Here is a 26,639-nt window from a genome sequence, read left to right as displayed (position 1 = left end):
GTACTGTGCTCAGCCCAGTCCAACGCCGGCATCTCCACATCATTGCTTATATCTGACTCCTCTGAACGTGAGAAATATTCAGGCTGTAGCCAACCCATATCTCTGAAGCACAGCCAGCTTTGTTAACCAATGGGTTAAGACAAGTAGCACCAGCTATCCTATAGCTAAGTTTTATTCTTCAATGCATATTTCTATTCAAGTGGATTTCTAGAACCACGTTCTTATATTATTCAGGTCTCCATGTGTACTTGTACTGTAGTTGTCTTCAGACCTTCTGTTGTATTAGTTTCACTGAATCTAGAGTGAGCTGGCTCTGATTCTTTCATCTGTGACTCGTTGCCTTGACAACTGATGTTTGCCGTATATTACCACAATAATACTTCAGTAATCATCTTGGCTTTTTTCATGTGCAAATGGTGTTACTAAAGCCAATAAGTAAACCATTTCCATAAGAGTCATAAGAAAACAGAAAAACTCCGCAAATTTAAATATGCAGATCTCCTCTTCAGTGACAACAACAATCTTCACCATTTTCATTTATAAAGCTCCTCTAATATAGTAAAATGGTTCACAGTGCTTCAAAGGAATACAATTAGCCAAACGTTGACGCTCAGTCAAAAGAAGAAGACATTAGGACAGATGACGAAACAATTGATCAGAAAAATAGTTGTTTGTGTCTTACAGGAGAGCAAGGTGGAGGGGCAAAGGGATTTAAGGAGATATTTGCAAAGCTTAGGGGCTAGACAGTTGAAGGCATGGCTGCCTTGGGTGGGGCAAAGGAAGTTGGAGATGCAGAAGGGGCCAGAGTTGAAAGAAAGTAGATTCCTCAGAGGTTTGTGCGACTGCATTCAGAAATATCATTAGAAAATTGAAGGAGTAAAATAGAAGGAAAGTTTTCACTCAGCGACAGTTTACAGCAGGGAACTCTGAAACAGCAGATTGGAACATTATTTAAAGTAGAATTGCATACGGATATTGAAGATAGAAGGATATAACAGGAATGGAGTTAGAGTAGATTGCTCGAGTTGAGGGGCAAGTAGATATTTGATGGACAGAATGGTTTTTCTCCTATGAACGCTATTTCTGCAGTTATGCACCCACGATCATTGCGAAGACAAACAACGGCATGGGCACAGAATCTGGCGAGACTCGGAAAACAGGAATCTCACAATGGGATCTTATTTTCTGATTCACTCCACCCCTTACCAGAAAGGTCGGGAACCTCATTTTGATAATTTTTAATATAATTAGCGGGCTTCCCTGTCATATCGTCCACCATATTTGTCTCCAGCACCCCGGCACTGCCTCCTAGCTCTGCCTCTGACACTGCCCCTGTGGTGCCAGGGTGTTCCTCTGGGGAACTCCTTTAGGGGGGGCTTTCCCTTATCAATGTGCGGGTTGGGTAGTTCCATTTATACATGGGGTGGGGATTGCCCTTGTGCGTGTTGGAAGGGGTATATTTTTAAAATCGCTGATCGGGGCACCCTTTCCATCTCTGTATAGCTGGCATTGTTGGCTCTATTAGGCTCCACCAATGTGAAGACTTGGGCGCCGCGCCAGGAGATTTCATCTGCACAGAATGCTGTAAAATATGATGAGAAAAGCAGGTTCCGGAGCCTGTGAGCTCCACACAGGTTTTCTTGCCTCAGCCAGCGCGCTGTGCAAATGAAGGAGAATTCTGCCCTCTGATTTTGCATCACAGTCATTGTTTAATGACTCTTCTATCTGAGGTTCTCTTTCTCCCCTACGGTAGTACTACTCTGAGACTGCCAGTTCTGCATTGCGTAGGATCAGGTTCTTGTGTTCAGATCTCTTCTGACTGAGAACCAGCTAATCATTAATCCAATTAGTTCTTGGTTAAGTTTTGCTTGAGGGGCAGCACGATGGCGCAGTGGGTTAGCCCTGCTGCCTCACAGCGCCGAGGTCCCAGGTTCGATCCCGGCTCTGGGTCACTGTCCGTGTGGAGTTTGCACATTCTCCCCGTGTTTGCATGGGTTTCGCCTCCACAAACCAAAGATGTGCAGGGTAGGTGAATTGACCACCCTAAATTGCCCCTTAATTGGAAAAAATGAGTTGGGTATTCTAATTTTTTTTTAAAAGGCCCTAAACCTAAATTGCATTTTCAGGCAATGGTAATATAATATGTAATGTGGATTTTACTGGAACTCATTGCAGTTTCACTGTGGTTTGGTAACTTATTATGAAGTAAAATGGAAATAATAGTAACAGTGTAGCAGTAGAAATCCGTATGACAGAAATCAGCAAAGGCAAAAGTTCAATAAGTTCACCTATAATGTTGAAATAGCTGGGGTTTCTTTTAAAAAAGCTTCATAAAGCATTTCTCTTTGTTATCATTAGATTCCAGATTTCTTTTTAAATAATTTAGAGTGCCCAATTCATTTTTATCCAACTAAGGGGCAATTTAGCGTGGCCAATCCACCTACCCTGCACATCTTTAGGTTGTGGGGGCGAAGCCCACGCAACACGTGGAGAATGTGCAAACTCCACACGGACAGTGACCCAGAGCCGGGATTGAACCTGAGACAGCAGTGCTAACCACTGCACCACCATGCTGCCCTGGATGCCAGATTTTGAGCAGCTGTCAGAAGGCCCCATTGCAGATGAAAATTATCTTCCAATTTTCTTTTCCTTCCTCTAATCTTCCAAGGCTCTTCTGTGAATCCACCTCTGTGACTGAGAGCTGATAGAGTGAGGATTAGACCCCCAGACGCAATTTTAATCTAACCCTACAGAAAACCAACAGTGGAACCTTAGGCTATAAACCCCGTCAATATTACTTGAAATCGACTCCAATCAGACAGGGTGTAAAAGCAGTGTTGCCCCCACTCCCATCAGTTTCCTGATGGGTAGGGATGGTTGCAAATATCCCGCGTCAGTGTCCCTGTCTCTTGGCAGGTGCAGTTAGTAGCTAGCGCTGTATTGCTGTGCCACCTGTAATGATTCAATTTAAAGAGATCAATTCTGCCAGGAAAGAAATGCTTTGAGCCTTAAGGAATATAGATCCCTGCAGTACTTTTAGAAACAGATTTTGGTAAACTGTGATTCATTTAAATCTATCTTTAGCATTCTATCTGTCGGGTTTTAAAGTATTACCAGATCCCCTGTGGCATCATTTTGCAATACACTGGAGGACACACTGTTTTATTAAGACCAGCTAATGCACTGTGTTGTTTCTGCTGCTTACTTGGGTCTTTCTGCAACTGTCCCTTTAAAGCCATGAGGCCTAATTGTTCTACGAATACATTGCAGGGTCAATTACAGGCTAATTGCTCTGAGGAAGATCCTGATATCAATTAGCAACTTATTGTCTTTTCTCCAGATTGGCAGTGTGTAAGACCCCAGCTGCTCCTCTCAAGGTTAGAAGAAAGCACCAGGAAATTGCTTTGATGGATGTTTGTTCTCTATTAACCATGACAGATACGTGGGGCGAAATTCTCCGTTATCGGCGGAAAGTCCGCCGATCGGCGCAGAAAACGGCGCAAATCCGACTTGCGTCACGTCGGAAAAATGGGTCGATAGCCTCCGGCCCGAAATGGGCTAGCAGCGACGTAACGGGATCCGCGCTTGCGCAGTGGTTCACGCCGTGCAGCGTCATATGCGCTGCACGGCGTGACGGCTCATAAGGCCGCGCTGCTCCCCCCCACCCGACCGGAACACACGACCGCAACACCCGACTGGATGGCTGGCCGTCGCTCAGCCCCGAGGTTCGAGTCACGCGATGTGGAGGCGCTCCTGGACGCGGTGGAGCAGAGGAGGGACGCCCTGTATCCCGGGCACGGCCGCAGAGTTGCCCCACGCCACAGCCGGCGTCTGTGGAGGGAAGTGGCAGAGGCCGTCACCGCTGTGGCCCTGACACCACGGACAGGCACCCAGTGCCACAAGAAGGTGAACGACCTCGTCAGAGCAGGCAGGGTGAGCCTCCCCATATCCCCCCCTCCCCCATACCCCCCTCCCCCATATCCCCCTCCCCCATATGCCCCTCCCCATATCCCCCTCCCCCATATCCCCCCTCCCCCATATCCCCCCTCCCCCATATCCCCCCTCCCCCATATCCCCCCTCCCCCATATCCCCCCTCCCCATATCCCCCCTCTCCCATATCCCCCCTCCCCATATCCCCCCTCCCCCATATCCCCCTCCCCCATATCCCCCCTCCCACATATCCCCCTCCCCCATATCCCCCATTTCCCCCATATCCCCCCTCCCCCATTTCCCCCATATCCCCCCTTCCCCCATATCCCCCCTCCCCCATGTCCCCCATATCCCCATATCCCCCCTCCCCCATATCTCCCCTCCCCCATATCCCCCCTCCCCCATAGCCCCCTCCCCCATATCCCCCATATCCCCCCTCCCCCATATCCCCCCTCCCCCATATCCCCACTACCCGGGACACCACTACCCAGGACACCACTACCCAGGACACCCCTACCCGGGACAGCACTACCCAGGAAGACGAAATACCGGACAGTGACTCCGAGTGGATGGGTGGAGACGAACCCCCACCCCAAAGTGCCATGGACTCAGAGTGGGACGAAGAGCACGACACAACGCCACTGCTGTCACCAACACCCTCCACCATCGCAGAAACACTCACCACGGTTGGGCACTTTAGTGATGAGGCGTCTGGTACACTCACTGGTGCGCACAACACAGCCGTCCCGGTACAGCAGGTGGAGGTAGGAGCAGCAGAGGAGCCGGGCGGTCGGAGGGCAGCCCAGCCCAAGCGAACATCTGCCGCCCAGATGGATCCCGGGTTCCTGCAGTTACCACACCCACACATAGATCCGATGCAACCACCGACCCGGAGACGAGCGAAGAGGGTGACGGGCGGCTTGCGGCGGCTGCGGTTGCAGGTGGAGGAGTCCACCCGCGTCCAGGAGCTGGGAGTGGTGCCGGTCATGCGTGCCACCCAGGCCGACACCGCACGGGTGGCGTCAGCGGTGGAGGCAATGGTTGCGACGGTGTCAGACATGGGGAACGGTTTGCGAGGCCTGGGGCCTTCCATGCAGGCGGCGTCTGTGGCCCAGGAAATGGCTGCCCTCTCACAGGAGGCCATGAGCCAGTGCCAGCGCCAGATGGCAGAGGCGCTCAACGCCATAGCCCAGTCTCTGCAGGCCATGGCCCAGTCTCAGCAGGCCATGGCCCAGTCTCTGCAGGCCATCGCTGAGGGCATCGGCGCCAGTGGCCATGTGCGAGCCGGCGTCGCACTGTCACAGACAGGGTTTGCCAACCCCCTGGGCTCCATGGCTGCAAACCTGCAGACCCCTGTCGATACCAGCACGGGCCTCCAGGACTGGCAGCGCCAGATGTCGGGGGGGTCGTCGGATGGCCAGTCCGTTCGCATCCCCCACCCATGTAGAGGCCTGGGGGCCATCGGGCACCCCGAGGGAGGAGGAGGTGGTGTGGTCCGTCCCGGCTCCCTCTGTAGGGGAGGTCCCGGCACACCGCGACACCTCGGACTCCCCCCCCCTTCCGTCCCAGGTGCATCGGGTGGGCAACGGGCAGGACAGGCTGGCAGCTCGCCATCCCAGTCGCCCGGGCCGCAGCCTGGCCCATCTAGGCCAGGACGCCCCAGCAAACGGCCGCCAAAGGGATCCAGTGTCAGAGGGCAGGAATCACAGGAGTCCACCTCCAGTTCTGCTGTACCGTCTGGGGAACCACGTAGACGTAGTCAAAGGGCCCGTAAGGCCAAACAATTAGACACTGAGTAAGTTGGCACGGGTGCAGGGCACAGATGAGTTTTAGGGGCTAGGGCACGTGCATGAACTCCTTTGGTTATTAAAGTCAATGTTACACCTACCGAAGCTGCCTTTGTGCTCTGTCCAAAGTGTGCAGGGGTGTCATGTACGTTGAGCGCAAGTGTGTGTGTGAGGGGTGGTCTTACCTCAGCCCCAGGTGAGTCTGCCCCCTTCCCCCTGGGCCGCCATCAACATCCCCCGGGCAGAGGACGGGACCGTGCGCTGCAGTGTCACAGCCGCATGCAGGGATGGTCCGGGTGGATGGTGGTACTGTGGCCATGGGTCAGACTTAGTCCAACGATGTAGAGCCAGGAGCTCATCGCAGGGCGGGTTGTCATCATCCTCCATGGCCTGCGATAGACACGCGTCCACCCGCAACTGTGTGAGCCCGGCCCGTTGTGCCGCAGGTGGATCGGCAATGGGGGGGGGGGTGGTGTGCATGCGGGTGGGGTGAGTGGGGTTGGGGAGGGGGGTGAGGGTGCTGGGTGGGTGGATGGGTGGGGGGTGTGGGTGGTCGGCTGTTGCCATGGTGTGCGGTCTGTGGCCATACTACCCGATTCCCACGCCCATCTAGTCAGTGAAGCGGGCGTCTATCAGTCTGTCCCGTGCCCGCTGGGCCAGCCGGTTAGGGTTGACAGCCACCCGCCTGTGTCTACCCCGCCTGCCCTGACCATTGCCCCCATCCCCCTCATCTGGGGAGGACTGGGCCTCTTCCTGCTGCTCCTCCACTCCGCCCTCCTCTGCCTGCGGCACATCGCCCCTCTGCTGGGCTATGTTGTGCAGGTCGCAGCACACCACAATGATGCGGCCGACCCTATCTGACCGATACTGGAGGGCGCCCCCAGAGAGGTCCAGGCACCTGAAACGCATCTTCAGCACGCCAAAGCACCTCTCGATCACTCCCCTTGTCGCTACATGGGCATCATTGTAGCGGTTCTCCGCCTCATTGCGTGGCCTCCGTATAGGCATCATCAGCCACGATCGCAATGGGTAGCCCCTGTCGCCCAGCAACCAGCCCCTCAGCCGGGGATGGCGTCCCTCGTACATGCCGGGGATGGATGACCGCGACAACACGAATGAGTCGTGTACACTGCCTGGGTGACGGGCGCAGACGTGCAGGATCATCATACGGTGGTCGCAGACCACCTGTACGTTCATCGAATAGGTCCCCTTCCTATTAGTGAACACGGCCCTGTTATCTGCAGGTGGCCGCACGGCGACGTGTATCCCATCGATCGCGCCCTGGACCATGGTTAACCCGGCCACGGCAGAGAAGCCCACGGCCCGGGCATCTTGGCTGTCCCGGTCCACGGGGAAGCGGATGTAGCGGTGCGCCATGGCATATAGGGCATCTGTCACTGCCCGGATGCACCGGTGCACCGAAGTCTGCGATATGCCGGACAGGTCCCCACTCGGTGCCTGGAATGACCCCGTTGCATAAAAGTTCAGGGCCACCATAACCTTGACGGACACGGGGAGAGGGTGTCCCCCGCCAGTGCCACGCGGTGACAGGTGTGCCAGCAGGTGGCAGATGTGTGCCACGGTTTCCCGGCTCATCCGGAGTCTCCTCCTGCATTCCCGGTCCGTGAGGTCCTGGTATGACTGCCGGGGCCGGTACACACGGGGCGCCCTCGGGTGCCTCCGTTGCCTTTGGGCCGCGACGTCCTCCTCCCCCTCCTCGTCCTGTCGGTCAGGTGTCCCTCCAGCCTGGGCGGCTGCCGCCTGCCCCTCTGCGGCAGCCTGCGCCGCCTCTCTGGCACGCTCCTCCTCCTCCTCATCCAGGGCAACATAGACATGAGCGGCTGCCACCATGGCGGCCAACATCGCTGGATGATCTGAAAACATGACGGACTGGTAGGGGGGAGGGGAACGACGACATGTCATCATTGCCCATACCCCTCCTCCCCCCAGCCAGGTGGCATGGACAGCACGGGTCCAAATGTTGGAGACTGGCACCTGGCCAGGTGGACCAACTCACTTGCCCTCCCATCCCCCTCCTCGGCATGGACCCCCCCCCCAACCTCCACACCAGCACGGACCCCCCCCCCCAACCTCCACCTCGGCACGGACCCCCCGCCCCCCAACCTCCACCCCGGCACGGATCCCCCCCCCAACCTCCACCCCGGCACGGACCCCCCCCAACCTCCACCCCGGCACGGACCCCCCCCCCCCAACCTCCACCCCAGCACGGACGCCCCCAACCTCCACCCCGGCACAGCACGGACCCCCCCAACCTCCACCCCAGCACGGACCCCCCCCAACCTCCACCCCGGCACGGACCCCCGCCCCCCAACCTCCACCCCAGCACGGACCCCTCCCCCAACCTCCTCCCCGGCACGGACCCCCCGCCCCCAACCTCCACCACGGCACGGACGCCCCTCCAACCTCACACCGGCACGGCACGGACCCCCCCCCAACCTCCACCCCGGCACGGACCCCCCCCCCAACCTCCACCCCGGCACGGACCCCCCCCCAACCTCCACCCCAGCACGGACCCCCCCCAACCTCCACCCCGGCACGGCACGGACCCCCCCATCCTCCACCCCAGCACGGACGCCCCCCCCCAACCTCCACCCCGGCACGGACCCCCCGCCCCCCAACCTCCACCCCGGCACGGTACGGACCCCCCCCAACCTCCACCCCGGCACGGACCCCCCCCCAACCTCCACCCCGGCACGGACCCCCCCCCCAACCTCCACCCCAGCACGGACCCCCCCCAACCTCCACCCCGGCACGGACCCCCCAACCTCCACCCCGGCACGGCACGGACCCCCCCCCCCAATCTCCACCCCGGCACGGACCCCCCCCAACCTCCACCCCGGCACGGACCCCCAACCTCCACCCCAGCACGAACCCCCCCAACCTCCACCCCGGCACGGACCCCCCCCAACCTCCACCCCGGCACGGCACGGACCCCCCCCCCCCAACCTCCACCCCGGCACGGACCCCCCCCCAACCTCCACCCCGGCACGGACCCCCCCCCCAAACTCCACCCCAGCACGGACCCCCCCCCCAACCTACACCCCGGCACGGCCCCCCCCCCCTCCCAACCTCCACCCCGGCACGGCACGGACCCCCCCAACCTCCACCCCGGCACGGACCCCCCCCCAACCTCCACCCCGGCACGGACCCCCCCCCCCCAACCTCCACCCCAGCACGGACCCCCCCCCAAACTCCACCCCGGCACGGACCCCCCCCCAACCTCCACCCCGGCACGGCACGGACCCCCCCAACCTCCACCCCAGCACGGACCCCCCCCCCCCCAACCTCCACCCCGGCACGGACCCCCCAACCTCCACCCCGCCACGGACCCCCCCCCCCCAAACCTCCACCCCGGCACGGCACGGACCCCCCCCCCAACCTCCACCCCGGCACGGACCCCCCATCCACCTCCCCGGCACGGACACCCTCCCAGCACTCCCCCGGAGCCCAGCCTACTCTAACCACCGCCCCCCCCCCCCCCGCCGCACATGCACACACACAAGCCGAGACACACCTCTCCTCACGCATTCAGACTGCGGCCACGCCATTGCCTGCCCAGAGCCAACCCCCCAGGCCATCACTCACCTCCACGCTGGTCGGCGTGAGCCTGGAGCACCGGGTCACGCCGATGAAAAGGAGGTTTAATTTACGTCGACGTGAACGGTCATCATGTCGACGGGACTTCGGCCCATCCGGAAGGGAGAATATCGGCAGGCCGAAAATCGGCTGCCTTGCGCAGACCCGTGACATTCTCCGCGGCAGCGGCGCCATTAACGCCCCGCCGACTTTTCTCCCTTCGGAGACTTCGGCAACCGGCGGGGGCGGGATTCACGGTGGCAGGGTCGGAGAATGACGCCCCTGGTGTGTAACTGAGCCAGGAGCATGACAGGTGTATGTCAAGACTTATGTAGACTAGCCGATCTCTTGTAGTCCAGGCCAACTGAGAATGTGAAATTGGGTGATGGATGTCTATTCCCAGACGAGAATGCGCATCCATTCTCTCAGAGATGGTAGTGCAAGTGTACTTGGTCCATGGGGAGTAAATAAACTAGCCTTTTCCTTACCCTCTGTAGGTTGTTAAACACATTCAACAGTTTTGAACGATTGTTTTCTGTTTTCACAAGATAGCCAGCTGCGCTAACCATTTAAAATACTTTGCGAAATATAACGATTGCGCTTTGAAAATTTGTTAGAGTTTAAAATCCTGGCACAGTCCAGTAAAGGCCAGTCTTACTTCCAATCATAAAATTGAGTAGTGCACACTATTATAAGTGCAGTTCAGGGAGATGGTGGCATAGTGCCAATGTTATTGGATTAGTAATCCGGAGGTGCAGGCTAAGACAAAGGTTTGAATCCCACCATGGCAGTTGGTGAAATTTATACTCATTCTTAAATCTGGAATTGAAAGCTGACTCAATAATGGTGACCATTAATCTATCATCAATTGTTGTGATAACCCATTTGGTTCATTTGTGTCCTTTAGAAACAGAAGTTTATTGTCCCTTATCTGGCTACATGTGAGTCTAGACCACAGCAATGTGGTTGACTATTAACTGCCCTTTGAAATAGGCCAGCAAGCCACTCAGTTCAAGGGCATTTGAGATTGGACAACAAGTGCTGGCCTTGTTAGTGATGTCTACATCTCGTGAATGTTAACACTAAAAAATCAAGCCAAAATAGTTTATTGAGAGAAGGTAAGGAGATTGACTGGGGGGGCGAGAAGAGTGGCAACCAATATGACATAGTCAAGCACACCAAAACATCCCAAAAAATGTTTCATAGTCTCTCATCAGCCAAGGAGTATGGGTGGTAAACTTGGGAACTAATGAAAAATTGGCCCCAAGGTAGAAATCAGTGATGAGGAGATATTTCAAGGCTAAAGACAACCCTGAGTCAGAAGACGGGTGGGGGGAGGGGGTTATGCAGGCTTTATATGGAATCATTACTCCATTTCATTTTTGTTAATGACACGGATTCAAAAAGTTCAATGGTAAAAGTGGTCACATTCACGAGCCCAAACTGGAGCAGCAGGGGAATCAGGACAAAACAGCTCAGAAAATGCAAAGTGAATTGCACAAAATAAGTATGTGGGTTGTTCAACAACAGGATAAATTTAACACCGACAAATCCAAAGTGCTGTGCATAGCATGGAAAAATAAGCATCAAATGCACTCAGTTAATGGTGTCAAAATAGCTAAAGATTAAATAGATTCATTGTAGAGCAGCAATGATCAAAGCCAATAGAGTACTGAACTACATTAGCCAAGAAGTAAAATACGAGCCCAAGGGTGTTATGATCAAATGGCAAAGTCTCTGATCAGACCACATCTTGAGTACAATGTCCTATACTGGTCTTCAAGACACAACAGTGACAGTCCAGCACTGTACATATTACAGAGGAGTGCAAAGGGTCTGCGTTTTGAAGAAAGACTGGAGAGACTTGCACTTTTCACCCTTGTGATTTTGTGCAATTGTCTCTGAATCTGTAAATAAATACATGAATTAATAACTGTAAATGACATTCAAAAATCAACCCATTGTATACAGTTGACCAAATAATTTACCTCTTAAGCCCAAAAGCTGATGTGATGATGTTTTGAGGCTTTTATACACCTGTATTTTTGCACTGGATTACAAGAAGGAGGTCACACAGGCAGTAACTCCTTGCAAGTTCCATGAATATTTGCTGGCCTCTGAAATGAAGGATCCGTCATCCTTATTCTTATTCTGAAGAATGATGAAGGGAAATGGGACTCCCCATGATTGACATGGAAGAAGCCCGTTAGGAGGAACCAAACCATTGACAACATTAGCTAAGCACGATTTCCCGTTCACAAAGCCACATTTACACACATTATGATTTTCTAAGTATCCTGTTACAACCTCCGCAGTAATGGGTTCTATCGATTTCCCTGTGATAGATGTTAAGTTTCTTACTGAAGGGTCTGAATTTCCCCTGACGCTGGGTGCATTTGTTGGTCCCTGATTCTCGGCAGTGCACATATGCGTGCAAATTTACATGAGCTGGAGGAACCAAACCATTGAAAAAATTATTCAGTAAATCCCAATCCTATAGCTCAATCTTCAGCTAAGTACCCCAAATTGTGTTTCAGACTCACCATGCAGGAGTAGTTCTCTCTAGAGAAACAGTCTCCAGGGATTTAAATAAGGTACAGGAAACTTTGGCCAAACTTTTCCCAGTCCTTTGGAAGCTGCTTTGGAGGTGGGGAGAGTGGGAAAGTAACAGAAAACGCCATCGGGTTTGACTCCCCAATACTGTCTGACCTCCAGGTAAGTTTCCCAAGAGCAGTTTGCCACAGTGTTGTAACTGCTAAATCTCAGATACTTCGACCAGTATATCAAACAAAATTTCACCCAGGTTCCCTTAGTTGCAAGATGGACAAAGGACAAACACAAGTAAAGGTTTGATAAGTTTATTTTTTTTAATAAATGTTTTTTTATTGGGTTTTTGAACAAAGTATATTTACCGTTATGTACACAAAATAGAATACAAATATAAAAATATATATGAGAAGGGAACACGCACAAAAAACAAAACAAACAACAACAACAAAAAGTTAGAATAAAATAACTGGTGCGGTATTATGTGCTAGCTCAACAACAGCAGCTCTGTACAATTGGCAGTATTGTTTTTAGTGCATAAGTAGGCATCTGTTTGTGGGGGGGGGGGACTGGGGGGGGCTACATATACATTTGGGCTCCGGGGAAACAATTACAGAACAATTACAGAGGGCAATACGCGAATGGATCTGGTGTTGGTGTTGTCGTTTGCTTCTCCCGTTTGTCCCGTATTTCGCCCGTATTTTCCTTGTTCTCTGCTCCTGTAGATGCCAAGTTTGTTATCGTTTCCCGTGCCCTCCTCCTGGCTGTCGTTCCCTTGCCTCCACCCCCCCCCCCCCCACCTCACTGGTTCCCCTCTATTATTCCCTGTCTCCTCCCTCTCCCCACCCCCTTCCCCCCCTTCTCCAATGGTTCACCTTGGCTACTTTCCCCTGATTCTTGGCTACCTGGCTATTCTTCTGCTTGTTCATTCGCCACAAACAGGTCCCGGACCAATTGGGTGAATGGCTCCCACGTTCTGTGGAGGCCGTCGTCTGACCCTCGGATGGCGAATTTGATTTTCTCCATTTGGAGAGATTCCGAGAGGTCGGACAGCCAGTCTACAGCTTTGGGTGGTGCTGCTGACCGCCAGCTGAACAGGATTCTACATCGGGCGATCAGGGAGGCAAAGGCAAGGGTGTCCGCCCGCCTCCCCAGGAATAGATCTGGCTGGTCTGATACCCCGAAGACCGCCACTTTCAGGCATGGCTCCACCTCCCATCCCCACCACTTTGAACATTGCCTCGAAGAAGGCTTACAGTACCCCGCATGTCTGGGGCAAGACCAGAACATGTGGGCGTGGTTGGCCAGGCTTCCTTAGCACCGGCACATCTATCCTTCACCTCTGGGAAGAACCTACTCATACGAGTTCTTGTTAAGTCAGCTCTGTACCACTTTTAGTTGCGTCAGGCTGAGCCTTGCGCAGATGGAGGTGAAGTTGACCCTATGCAATGCTTCGCTCCAGAGTCCTCACCCTATTTCAACCACCAGGTCTTTCTCCCATTTCTTTCTTGTTGCGTCCAGTACGGTGTCGGCCCTTTCTACCAATCGATCATACATGTCGCTACAGTTCCCTTTATCTAGGATGCTTGCGTCCAGTAACTCTTCCAGTAATGTCTGTCGTGGCGGTTGTGGATACGTCCTTGTCTCCTTTCGTAGGAAGTTTTTGAGTTGCAGGTACCTTAGCTTGTTCCCCCTGGCTAGCTGGAATTTCTCTGTCAGTTCGTCCATTGTTGCGATCCTGCCGTCCATGTATAGGTCTCTGACTGTCAGTGTCCCTCCGTCCTGTCCCACCCTATAAAGGTGGCGTCAGTCAACGCTGGTGTGAACCTATGGTTGTTGCAGATGGGAGCTTTGTCCGACATTTTGGTCAGGCCAAATTGCTGCCGGAGTAGATTCCAGAACTGGAGGGTGGCTATCACCATCGGGCTGCTGGAGTGTTTTTTGGGTGGGGATGGGAGTGCTGTCGTGGCGAGGGCCCGGAGGGAGGTCCCCTTGCAGGAGGCCTCTTCCGCGCGCACTCACTTGGCTTCTGGCTCCTTGATCCACCCCCTTATTCGCTCGGCCGTCGCCGCCCAGCGGTAGAATTGTAGGTTTGGGAGGGCTTGCCCCTCCCCGGATTTTGTTTTTTGTAGGACCTTCTTTGGGATCCTAGCATTCTTTCCCCCCCCCCCCCCCCCCCAATACGAACCCCATGATTAGTTTGTCTAGTGCTTTGAAAAAGGCCTTGGGGATGTAGATCAGGATGGATCGATAAGTTTATTTATTTAAAAATAAATATATTTATTAAAGTTTTTTAACAACACAATTTTTCTCCCTTTCAAACAATAACCCCCCCCCCATAACATAGTAACAAGAAGTCGTGCTGAGCAAGATATATACATGGCAAAATGATATATTTTCGGATATTTTCGCAAGTTCGGACTATCCAGCCCAATTTGCGCCTGCGTGGATTTCACCCCTGCAACCCAAAGTTGTGCAGGTTAAATGGATTGGCCATGCTTAATTGCCCCTTAATTGGAAAAAGAAAATTGGTCCTCTAAATTATTTTGAAAAAGGGAAAAGAGTTGGGTAAACTTACCTAAAAACTGCAGCGAGTAGGAAATTATTTAAAGGTTTGTGACCCTGATCTAAACATGAAGCAGCCCAGCTACATCAAAGTCAAGAAAAGGAGAAGATTCCGGTGACGGGGATGTGCTGAGCAGATGCACAAAAGCTGGCTCTCCTCCTGAAAACTTGGAACCAGGCACTTTAATCCCAAAATAGCCCACTAAAATTAGGAAAAAACACCCTCCCACTCTACTCTAACACCATCAGACAAGACAGGGGCTGAAAAGAAAGCAAAGGCAGCAAATGTCTGGAGAGAAGAAACAAGGAGATGGCAAGCAGCTCCCCAACCCGACGAACGGATGGAGGGTGCTCAAGGAGACCATTAAGATAGAGGTGAGGGCAACGGTCAGAGATAGAGATGGAAATGGCAAGGCTGGTGCCGACGCAACGGACATTAAGGGGGAAGGTTGAGGATCAGGAAAATCGGTCGTGACGCCAGAACCTCCTGGTAGTGGACCAACTGGAGAGAAACGTGGGCAGGATCCCTAAGGAATGTGTGACCCAAATGCTAGATAACCTGGTGGGAAGAGACAGCTTTCCCAAACCACCAGAAGTAGACAGAGCCCACCGGCCACTCCGGCCAAAGCCTAAGGCTGGGGAACAGCCAAGGGCCATCATCACAAAGCCGTACCGGGGCCAGGACAGGGAAAGGGTCTTGAGCTGGGCAAGACACACAAGGTCCTGGAACTGGGAGGGTTGCTCGATCCGGGTGTATCAGGACATTGGGGCAGAACTGGCCAAGCACCGGGCAGAATTCAACAGAGCCAAGGCAGCCCTTTATAAGAACAATGTGAAATTTGGTATGCTGTACCCAGCCAAGCTCTGGGAGATCTTCCAGGGCAGGGAATATTACTTTACCACACTGGCGCATGCAGACGGGTTGGTTCATAAACATGGGATGGGAGGACAGCAACAGAACCAATGCTGAAACAGATACCCCCAACATATCAGGAGAATGAGAAACTGTCTGCGCGGGACTGTACCGCCTCGTTCTGAACCCGGGAGCGAAATCTCAGAAAGGAGGGGGCGAGAGCTGCAGGATGCAGGAGGGGGTGAGGAGGAGGAAGGGGTAACTGAAACGCAGCGGGCAGGGGAGGTACAGATCGGTCCCGGGGGGGGGCCACCACACTAGCGGGTAACCTAGCACAGGAAGTACAAGCGACGGAGGTTGTTGGGGGGGGGGCACATCTCCCATCGGGGAGAAGGTACCTGGCGGGGGGGGAGGTGAGAACATTATAAATTGGGGGATTATGGGGAGATTAACGGTGGGAGGGAAAGTACTGGGGGGGGGGGGGTGGAGAGAGACTGGCTCAGGGGGATAGCAGGAGGACAAGGAGGGAAGAGCACTAGGCTGGCTTTGACAGACCGCACATGGCAGCAAGGAACACAAATGCACTGCAAACAGCCACTTTGGAGGGTCCCCAAACAAAGGGAAACCCCGGAATGGATGGTGTACACATAGATAGTGGCCATCTTCGGTGGCCCCTGGGCAGAGAGAAATCCCGGAGCTCAGGGGCCCGGCCCCATGGTGAGTACGGTGACCACTGTCATTTTGGATGGACCCCTACAAAAGGAAACCCTGGAGTGCAGGGACACATCCACAAGATAAGTTTGGTTGATCCTGAAGGAGGTGGCGGGAGGGGGGGGGGGGGGGGTGCATTGGGACACGGACACAGCAGAAACCAGTCATCAGAATAGTCATCTGGAATGTCAGGGGACAGAACCACCCAGTGAAAAGGTGCAGAGTCTTCACCCACCTGAAAAGTATGAAGAAAAAACAAAAACAAACCCCTTCCCCACCTGCTGCCGACATAATCTTCCTCCAAGAGACACACCTGAGGGAGAAGGACCGACTGCTGGTAAGAAAGGGCTGGGTGGGAAGACGCATCATTCGTGGTACAGGACAAGAGCTAGGAGGGTGGCCATACTGCTCAACAAGAGGACAGCATTTATAGCAACGAGGATGGTTAGCGACCAATGGGCGGTACGTCATGGTTAGAGGTGTCCTGGAAGGGACACCAGTGGTCCTTGTTAACGAGTACCCTCTCAACTGGGACGATGCGGAATACATGACGACAAGTCACACATTGATGGGCAGATCATTTCTACCACAAAGTTCTGGACATGATAACATATTCTCAGGCTTATCCTCCATTTCTGTTGAGGAACCTGTGAGAGAGGTAATACTGTGTGTTTGTTTTGTGAAATGGGCTGATATAGCTGTGCATTAGTACCAGTATGGAACGGTGATGATTCCTTGTTGTTTAATGGTTAGTGTCGTATGTGGAATGTTAGGTACATTTTCAAATCTTTGTTACTGTTCACCGTTCAATAAACATTAATAAGTACTCTCACATACATTCCTGTGGGTACATATGCCATGTCTCAGATGAGTGTAATTGCCGAACATTCTAATCAAACTGTGAGGTTGGTTCGCGGAAGCATCAGCATCACAGAAGCCAGCACTCAAACACACTAGAGCTGGGCTTCCCCGCGGTGACATGCACAACTCACTTGAGACAGGTCATCTGGGTGAAGGGGCAGTGGATTCTCACCTCTGCCGGGGAGGGGGGGCCCGCACAGTGGCCTGGACCGCGATCGGGGCCCACCGATCTGCGGGTGGGCCTGTGCCATGGGGGCACGCTTTCCCTCCACTCCGGCCGCTGTAAAGCTCCGCCATGGCCGGCGCGGAGAAGAAACCCACTGGTCATGCGCAGGAATCATGCCAGCGGTTCTGGGAACACGCTGGTGCTCCTGCGCATGTGCCAACTCATGCCGGCCGGCGGAGGCCCTTTGGCGTCGGTTGGCGTGGCGCCAATCACTCCAGCGCCGGCCTAGCCCCCAAAGGTGCGGAGGGTTCATGCCACTCTTTGGCGCTGGTACGGCCCGCCTGCCGGATACCGGAAAATCCCGCCCGCTGTCTTTGTTAAAAAGGGTGTTTGGCTTATGGATGTTGTTAGGAAAGTTATTAAGGGTTACATATAGAGTACTGTATCTTTGGGGGGGGGGGTATTTGCATTGATAGTTGATAAGATGTTTACTGTGTGTTTATAAAATGTTAACTGGATTCATAGATAAACATTGTTTTGTTTAAAAATACTTAAGACCTCTGTTGCATAACACCTGGAAAGTGGGCCCTTGTGCTCCCCATAATCAAAATCTATTAAAAGTTGTAGGTCAGGTGAACTACATGATATACTTTGGTGTTCTCTAAATCCTGACCCATAATACTTGTATAGTTTTACTTACCTTTATATTCAATTTATTTGTGCTATAAGTGCCAACATTCCATTTGCTTTCCTTATTATCTACTGCACCTGCATACTCATTTTCTGTGACTCATACACGACAACACCCAGATCCCTCTGCATCGGAGCCCCCTGAAGTCTCTCCCCATTTAGACACTAAGTTGCCTTTCCATTTTTTCGACCAAAATGCATAACCTCACACTTATCCACGGTAAACTCCATACTTTGGCCCACTCTCCTAATCTATTTGTATCAATTTATAAGGCTCTTATTTCCTCATTGCAGCTTCTTGTCCCACCTATTTTTGTGTCACCTGGGAATTTGGCAAGTTGGTGTGGCTGCTGTTTTTAAAAAATATTTTTATTCAAGGCGTTTTCATTTCTATACAAAACACAAAATGCAACCATATTTATTCAACTGTCATATAACAAAGTCTCCCCACTACCTTAAACATCCCACACTCTCCATTATAGAGCTGTAAAATAAAACAATAATAATTATAACACAAAAGAAAAAACAAAAACAAACCCCTTCCCCACCTGCTGACGTTACAGATCCTTAAAGAAGGAGATGAACACCCTCAAGAGGAACCCCTCCTTCGAACCCCGAACGGCAAACTTTAGCTTCTCCAGATGCCGGAATTCTGCCAAGTCACTCACCCACCCTGCTGCCTCGGGCAGCTCCGGAGCCCCCCACCCTAGCAAGACTCACCTCCGGGCTATCAGCAATGCAAAGGTCAACACATCAGCCTCTCTCCCCGCCTGGGTGTGGCTGCTGTTTGCCAGAGTTCCAATATGAGAAAGGGGCCTGAACCGGGTGTTAGGTTCCCAATTTGTATTCACAATGGGCCCAGTGGTTGGTTCAGGTAGGCTATTCAGGTATTGCTGCTTTAACCAGTATGGTTACCCAATACGGAAAGAGCATGCACACCTTTCATGCCACATCAAATTCTTCTTCATCTGATATATAGTGCTGCATGATTTTATTATTCCAAGGCCATAAAGGAAAGTGTAGTTGTGTGTTCCCTCGAAGGTTACAGTAAACGTTGATTTCATGCAGGGGTGAATTTTCTTAATTTTGTTATGGGATTTGGGAGTCGCTAACAAGGCAAGTCCAGCATTTGTTGTCCATTACCAGGCCATTTAAGAGCAAACCACATTGCTGTGATGGGTCTGGAGTCACATGTCGGCCGGATTTCCTCCCGTAGAACGGGAATCAGTGAATCTGATGGGGTTTTACAACAGTCAGTGATATTTGTCCTGGTCACCATCCAATTCCACCAGCTGCCATGTTGGGATTTGAACTCATGCCCCCAGAGCACTAACCTGGGCTTCTGGATTACTAGTCCAGTGACATTACCATTGAACCATTGTCTCCCCTGGAATTCGGAGGCTCTTCCTGTCACTTAAGATGTGGGTGATGTTTCTGAAACATGACAGCCAGAAATTGTGAATCAGATGTACAGTTTTTGTATGAAGTGGCTTTCCTGAATGTCAGGGTGTGCTGCTATGTAAGAACAGAAACATTACAGAACATTAAGTAGAATATATTATGTGCTCCTAAAGAGACATTGTGTGAGGCTCTACACAGAAGAATTAAGAGGCTGGAGTAGCAGATCTTAGCCGGGGCAGCAATAGAGTTGCTGTAATCATCCACAAGGACCATGAACTAGCAATACTCAAGAGAGGGGGGAACAGAGAAGTCCTCTCCCTGATTGTGCTCCATGGATTGTTCATGAGTGTTCATTGTTAATGAGGACAAGACTCACTCAACGAGTGAGTAACCTGTTGATGCTTCATTATTAAGATCACAACTGATGAGTCAACATTTGAGAGAAACACGGGTGGGTGGCGAATGCATCATGGAATCATGCCCCAGCACAATTCAGAAGAGGACAAAATAATCATTTTGAGATATAGTTATTGGATTTGGCATTTGTCTAATGACAGTGCTTGTGGTGTGTTTTATCCTCAGGTCGGGATTGACTTCACAGCATCCAATGGAAGCCCTCATGAGGCCAGCTCTCTGCATTACATCAACTCGATGGAATCAAATGAGTACCTTGCTGCCATTTGGGCAGTGGGACAAATCATCCAGGATTATGACTCGTGAGTTTATCATATATTTTCTAAGGCCAGAGGTAGTAAAAAAGACATTGCAAGTTAGTGAATTTAACATATACACTAAGTACTAGCACATAATTTACAATCAATTCCTATAATTCCTATCAAGGCAAAGTACTGGAACACTTCCTATTTACTCTATTAGAACCAAGTTTAACACTTGAGTATAGTAGCATGAAAGTGCCTCAATTATGTGGTTTGCAATACCATGGAATACAGTCAATCTACTCATAGCTTTACTTTATTATTGATGTTCAACTCAAATTGCTTCTGCAGAAATATGTATTTGAACATGTTTTTTGGTTCTGTTCAGTGAGTCAATTAATAATTCCAGTTATTCAAAATTGCTCTTCTTATCTAAGGTTTATCGATTAAAGCTTAGAAGACATGGGTGCACAGTGGTTAGCACTGTTGCTTCACAGTACCAGAGACCCGGGTTCAATTCCCGTCTTGAGTCACTGTCTGTGCGGAGTCTGCACGTTCTCCCCATGTCTGCGTGGGTTTTCTCTGGGTGCTCTGGTCTCCTCCCACAGTCCAAAGATGTGCGGGTTAGGTGGATTGGCCATGCTAAATTGCCCTTAGTGTCCAAGAAATGTTAAGTGGGGGTTACTGGGTTACGGGGATAGGGTAGATATGTGGACTTGAGTAGGGTGCTCTTTGTAAGGGCTGGTGCAGACTCGTTGGGCCGAATGGCCTCCTTCTGCACTGTAAATTCTATGATAATTCTAAGAACCTTTGGCTGGACGGCTGGTTCGTGATGCAGAGTGATGCCAACAGTGCGGGTTCAATTCCCGTACTGGCTGAAGTTATCAGTGAAGGCCCCGCCTTCTCAACATTGCCCCTCACTGGAGGTGTGGTTATCCTCAGGTTAAATCACTATCAGTCAGCTCTCAAACGGGAGAGCAGCCTATGGTCCTCTGGCACTGTGGTGACAGCTTCTCGGTACAGTTATTAGCTGGAACAATTTTTTAAAATTCATTTGCGAGATGTGCGCTTCACTGGCTAGGCCAGCATTTATTGCCCATCCCTAATTGCCCTTGAGAAGGTGGTGGTGAGCAGCCTTGTTGAACCACTTGTCTGTGAGGTGTAGGTACACCCCTAGTGCTATTCGGGAAGGAGTTTCATGATTTAGACCCAGTGATACTGAAGGAAAGGCAATATATTTCCAAGTCAGAATGGTGAATGACTTGGATTGGAACTTCCAGATGGTGGGGCTCCCAGGTATCTGTTACTCTTGTCCTTCTAGATGATAGCGGTTGTGCGTTTGGAAGACACTGTTTCAGGAACCTTGGTGAGTTCCTGCAGTGCATCTTGTAGATGGTGCATACTGCTCCTACTGGTTGAAATCCAAGAAGAGTACGACATTGTCATCACTTGCGGAACTTCAGTAAGCAAATGACATTTCTCTCTCGAATCTCCAAGCCATGCTCGACACGTTAGTGGAAGCATACCAAAGAATCGGTCTCAGCCTCAACCTCAAGAAGTCTCGAGTCATGTACCAACCAGCCCCAGGGCAAGATCCAGTCTCTCCCTCCATCAAAATCAATGGAAAAACATTTTGCATACATGGTGAGCAAGCTCTCCTCTAAGGGTGACATTGGTGGACAATTCACAGAGCCTCTTTCGGATGCCTAAGGACGATTGCAACATCCGTGCATAGAAAGGAAAACACAGTTGATAGCCCCACTGGCAACCAATGGTGGGCAGCCTCCGCCTGCCTGAAGCCCGCTGCAGGGGCGCGTGGAAATGAGTAAGTAACTTGGCTCCTTCAGTTATGAACGAACTAAAAACGTTTATTAACACAACTATTCACAGTGTTTGATCCCGGCTCTGGGTCACTGTCCGTGTGGAGTTTGCACATTCTCCCCGTGTTTGCGTGGGTTTTGCCCCCACAACCCAAAGATGTGCAGGCTAGGTGGATTGGCCACACTTAATTGCTCTTAATTGGAAAAATGAATTGGGTACTCTAAATTTATTGAAATTTTTTTTAAAAAACTATTCAGTGTGATGCAGATTCAGTCCTTTCAGTTGTGGCTCTAGGATCGAACTGAGCAAAAGCCCACGCATGCTAGTGATCCCGCGTGCTAGTTACCGATTGGACGAGTGGGTCACATGACCATTCAGAAGATTGCCCTTTAAATTGGCTAACAACTACATCCGTCTCCCTCTTAAGTTCCTTCCTTACCGTATAGAATGATAGTAAACTTATGGAGTTCCCCGTAATTTACAACAATGAATATTTTTAATCAGTCGATCAAAAACTCAGTCTCTCTGATGGCTTCACCTTCCTCCCAGAGCGCTGCAACTCCACCGACTGAGGTGCTCCTGTTGGGCACTTTCTGTAAAAACTATCACACGGGTTCTCTCTTCTGGAACTGAGGCTTCAACCTCTTCTGTTTCAGTCGGAACAATACTCCCGCCTGACACAGGCTGATTGGAAATTTCACTTCTCGGGCAGCCAACAACACCACCAGCTGGCAATAACGAATCAGGCTGTAACATTGGCTCCTGGGATGCCTCTCGTCCATGTGGATGGTCGACATGTTTCCTCAAAATCCTGTCTTGTACACTGTCACTTCATAAGATAACAGTCCTGCCTTGGCCACAACAACTCCTGGAACTCAGTCTGGACCACTCCCAAAATTTCTCACGTAAACTGGGTCATCTATTTCGAAAGATCTTGCATATTTAGTCAAAACATGGTTCCTCTTTTAGTTGCACAGTCTTGCCTCTACCCTCCCTGCCAAATTTGGGAATGCCAGGCTTGGCCTTGTCCTTAAACGTTGACCCATCAATAGTTCTGCTGGTGATGTACCTGTGGTCGAATGCGGGGTAGTCCTGTACACAGGGAGGAACCAAGCTATTTTTGTTTCCAAAGATGTAGCTAATTGTTTCCTCAAGCTAGTGTTGAAAATCTGGACTTCCGGTTGCGGCTATGCGGAGCTAAGTCGCACATTCGGCAGCTCCCGCTAAAAACGGACTTTTGGGCTCTTTTCAGGGCCCCTAACGGCACTTTTTCGATGTTTCCCAGTGTGGGAAGGATAGTTCCCCGACAGTGTATGGCTTGGACCAGGAGCGGGGCGACTAAAAAGTGGTGGTGGGCCCGAAGAAGGTGCGAGGGAAGAAGAGCAAAATGGCGGCGGGCAGGGACCAGGCAGCGTGGATGCAGTGGGCGCAGGAGCAGCAGGAGGTTATCCAGCGCTGCTTCAGGGAGATTAAAGCGGACCTGCTGGAGCCAATGAAGGCTTCTATAGACAAGCTGCTGGAGACCCAGACGGCCCAGGGGTGGCGATCCGCGAGGTCCGACAAAAGGTCTCCGACAACGAAGACGAGATCTTAGGCCTGGCGGTAAAGGTGGATGCGCACGAGGCGCTCCACAAGAAATGGCAGGAGCGGTTCGCGGAGATGGAGAATCAGTCGAGGCGGAAGAATTTGCGGATTCTGGGCCTCCTGGATGGGCCGGACGTGGGGGCCTATGTGGTCACCATGCTCAACTCGCTGATGGGAGCGGGGTCCTTCCAGGGGCCCCTGGAGCTGGAAGGGGCCCATAGAGTGCTGGCGAGGAAGCCCAAGGCTAACGAGCCACCGCGGGCGGTGCTGGTGCGGTTTCATCGGTTTGCTGATCGGGAGTGCGTGCTCGGGTGGGCCAAGAAGGAGAGGAGCAGCAGGTGGGAGAGCGCGGAGGTTCGGATATATCAGGACTGGAGTGCGGAGGTGGCGAAGAAGAGGGCCGGGTACAATCGAGCGAAGGCGGTGCTGCACAGAAAGGGGGTGAAGTTTGGCATGCTGCAGCTGGCGCGACTGTGGGTCACCTACAAGGGCCAGCACCATTACTTCGAGTCTCCGGAGGAGGCGTGGGCCTTTGTTCAGGCCGGGAAACTGGACACAAACTGAGGGTCAGGATAGGTGGTTGGGGATTGTTGTTGGGGTGTCATACTTTGAGGGGGGGTTCTTTGCCCTTATTTCTGTTTGGTTTGATGAGGGTGGTTAGGGTGGGTTGGGCACTGTTTTGGTTGGGTCTGGCGGGTGGCCCCCCGATCCGGCTGGAATGTAAGGGGACTGAACAGGCCAATCAAGCGGGCCCGGGTGTTCGCGCACCTTAAGGGGCTGAAGGCGGATGTGGTCATGATCCAGGAGACACACCTGAAGGTGGCAGACCAGGTAAGATTGAGGAAGGGGTGGGTAGGTCAGGTGTTTCACTAAGGGTTGGATGCCAAAAATCAGGGGGTAGCGATCTTGGTGGGAAAGAGGGTGGCGTTCGAGGCGTCGAGCATTGTGACAGACAATGGCGGCAGGTACGTAATGGTAAGTGGTAAGCTGCAAGGGGAGAGGGTGGTGCTGGTCAATGTGTATGCCCCAAACTGGTTGATGCGGGTTTTATGCGGCGCATGTTGGGTCGGATCCCGAACTTGGAAGTGGGAGGCCTGATAATGGGGAGGGACTTTAACATGGTATTGGATCCGGAACTGGATCGCTCCAGGTCTAGGACGGGTAGGAAGCCGGCAGCGGCTAAGGTGCTGAGGGGGTTTATAGACCAGATGGGAGGGAGGGACCCTTGGAGATTTGCAAGGGAATTTTCATTCTTCTCGCATGTCCATAAGGCTTATTCTCGGATCGATTTCTTTATTATGAGTAGGGCGCTGATAGTGAGAGTAGAGGATACCGAGTACTCGGCGATAGCCATTTCGGATCACGCCCCGCATTGGGTAGACCTAGAGCTGGGGGAGGAGAGGGACCAGTGCCCGTTGTGGCGCTTGGAGGTGGGGTTGTTGGTGGACGAGGAGGCGAGTGAACGGGTCCGAGGAAGCATAGAGAGATACCTGGAGGCCAATGATAACGGGGAGGTCTGAGTGACCTGGTGACCACCAGGAAGGCGGAGGTGCAGTGGAGGAAGGCCCAAGGGGCGATTTATAAGTATGGGGAAAAGTCAAGCCGGATGCTGGTGCAGCAGCTTCGGAAGCGGGATGCAGCTAGGGAGATCGGGGGAGTTCAGGACGGGGGAGGGAGTGTGGTACGGAGTGGGGTTGACATCAATGGGATCTTCAGGGACTTTTATGAGGAATTGTACCGATCCGAGCCCCCACGGGAGAAGGGAGGGATGGGCCGCTTTCTGGACTAAGTGAGGTTTCCGAAGGTGGAGGAGGGACTGGTAGCGGGATTGGGGGCCCCGATTGGGCTGGAGGAGCTGGCCAGAGGGATAGGGAGCATGCAGGCGGGGAAGGCACCGTTGCCGGACGGTTTCCCGGTCGAATTCTACAAGAAATATGTGGACCTGTTGGGCCCGTTGCTAGTTAGGACCTTCAATGAGGCAAGGGAGGGGGGGGCTTTGCCCCCAACGATGTCCCGGGCACTGATATCCTTGATCCTGAAGCGGGACAAGGATCCCCTGCAGTTAGGGTCTTACAGGCCAATTTCGCTGTTAAATGTAGATGCCAAGGTGCTGGCGAAGGTCTTAGCCACGAGAATTGAGGATTGTGCGCCCCAGGTGATCCACGAAGACCAGACGGGATTCGTGAAGGGGAGGCAGTTGAACGCGAATGTGCGGAGGCTCCTGAACGTGATTATGATGCCGGCAAGGGAGGGGGAGGCGGAGACAGTGGTGGCAATGGCGCTGAGAAGGCCTTCGATAGGGTAGAGTGGGGGTACTTGTGGGAGGTGCTGAAGAGGTTTGGGTTTGGGGAGGGGTTGTTAGGTGGGTTAGGTTGTTGTACGAGATCCCGATGGCAAGTGTGGCCACGAACAAGAGGAGGTCTGAGTACTTTTGGTTGCATCGAGGGACGAGGCAGGGGTGTCCCCTGTCCCCCCTGCTCTTCGCACTGGCGATTGAACCCCTGGCTATGGCACTGAGGGAATCGAGGAACTGGAGGGGGTTGGTGAGGGGCGGGGAGGAGCATACGGTGTCGCACTATGCGGACGACTTGCTGCTGTATGTGGCGGACCCGGTTGGGGGAATGCCGGAGGTAATGAGGATCCTCAGGGAGTTCGGGGATTTCTCAGGGTACAAGCTCAACATGGGGAAGAGCGAGTTGTTCGTGGTTCACCCAGGGGACCAGGAGAGGGGGATTGGCGAGCTCCCACTAAAAATGGCGGAGAGGAGCTTCAGGTACTTGGGGGTTCAGGTGGCCAGGAGCTGGGGGGCCCTGCATAGACTTAATTTCACAAGGCTAGTTGTAGCGCACAAAGACTCCGTGAGACGAATAGAGTGAAGTCGATGAGGCTTTATTAAGCGTGTCTGTTCCCCAGCAGCCCGATAGTAAACTGGCCTGCGGGGGAAGGCACCGGCTTCTTATACTTCGCCATCAGGGCGGAGCTTGAGGTCAACGGCCAACCAGGACCCGGGATCTGTCAGCCAATGACATTAGGGCTTCCAGTCCCACATGACCCCCAATACATACTACCACACTAGTGGAGCAAATGGAGGAGGAGTTCAAGAGGTGGGACGTGCTGCCGCTGTCCCTGGCGGGTAGGGTGCAGTCAGTTAAGATGGCGGTGCTCCCAAGGTTTTTGTTCCTGTTCCAGTGCCTTCCCATTTTTATCCCGAGGGCCTTCTTTGGGCGGATCAACAGGGGCATAACGGGGTTTGTGTGGGCGCGAGGGACTCCGAGGGTGAGAAGGGTGTTCCTGGAGTGGAGTAGGGATGGGGGGGCTGGCGCTGCCCAACCTCTGTGAGTACTTCTGGCCCGCTAATGCGGCGATGGTGTGTAAGTGGGTGATGGAGGGGGAGGGGGCTGCATGGAAGAGGCTGGAGGCGGCGTCTTGTGAGGGTATGAGTCTGGAGGCGCAGGCAATGGCGCCGCTG

The 26,639-nt window shown here is 52.6% G+C and overlaps 1 protein-coding gene across 5 annotated transcripts in view; it reads left to right on the top strand.

Annotated features, from left to right (window-relative positions):
• Window positions 1–26,639, top strand: part of cpne2 (copine II) — a 464,844-nt gene that overhangs the window by 214,284 nt on the left and 223,921 nt on the right. For all 5 annotated transcript variants that reach the window (XM_072518405.1, XM_072518404.1, XM_072518408.1 and 2 more), the window contains one exon: window positions 19,692–19,825. In XM_072518405.1, coding sequence (XP_072374506.1) covers window positions 19,692–19,825 — 134 coding nt within the window. The remainder of the gene's footprint in view (window positions 1–19,691; window positions 19,826–26,639) is intronic.

This window comes from Scyliorhinus torazame, chromosome 10 (genome assembly GCF_047496885.1).
Source record: "Scyliorhinus torazame isolate Kashiwa2021f chromosome 10, sScyTor2.1, whole genome shotgun sequence".
NCBI classification, from domain to species: domain Eukaryota; kingdom Metazoa; phylum Chordata; class Chondrichthyes; order Carcharhiniformes; family Scyliorhinidae; genus Scyliorhinus; species Scyliorhinus torazame.
The sequence above is the reverse complement of the archived record's forward strand: the minus strand, read 5'-3'. Positions and strand labels throughout refer to the sequence as shown.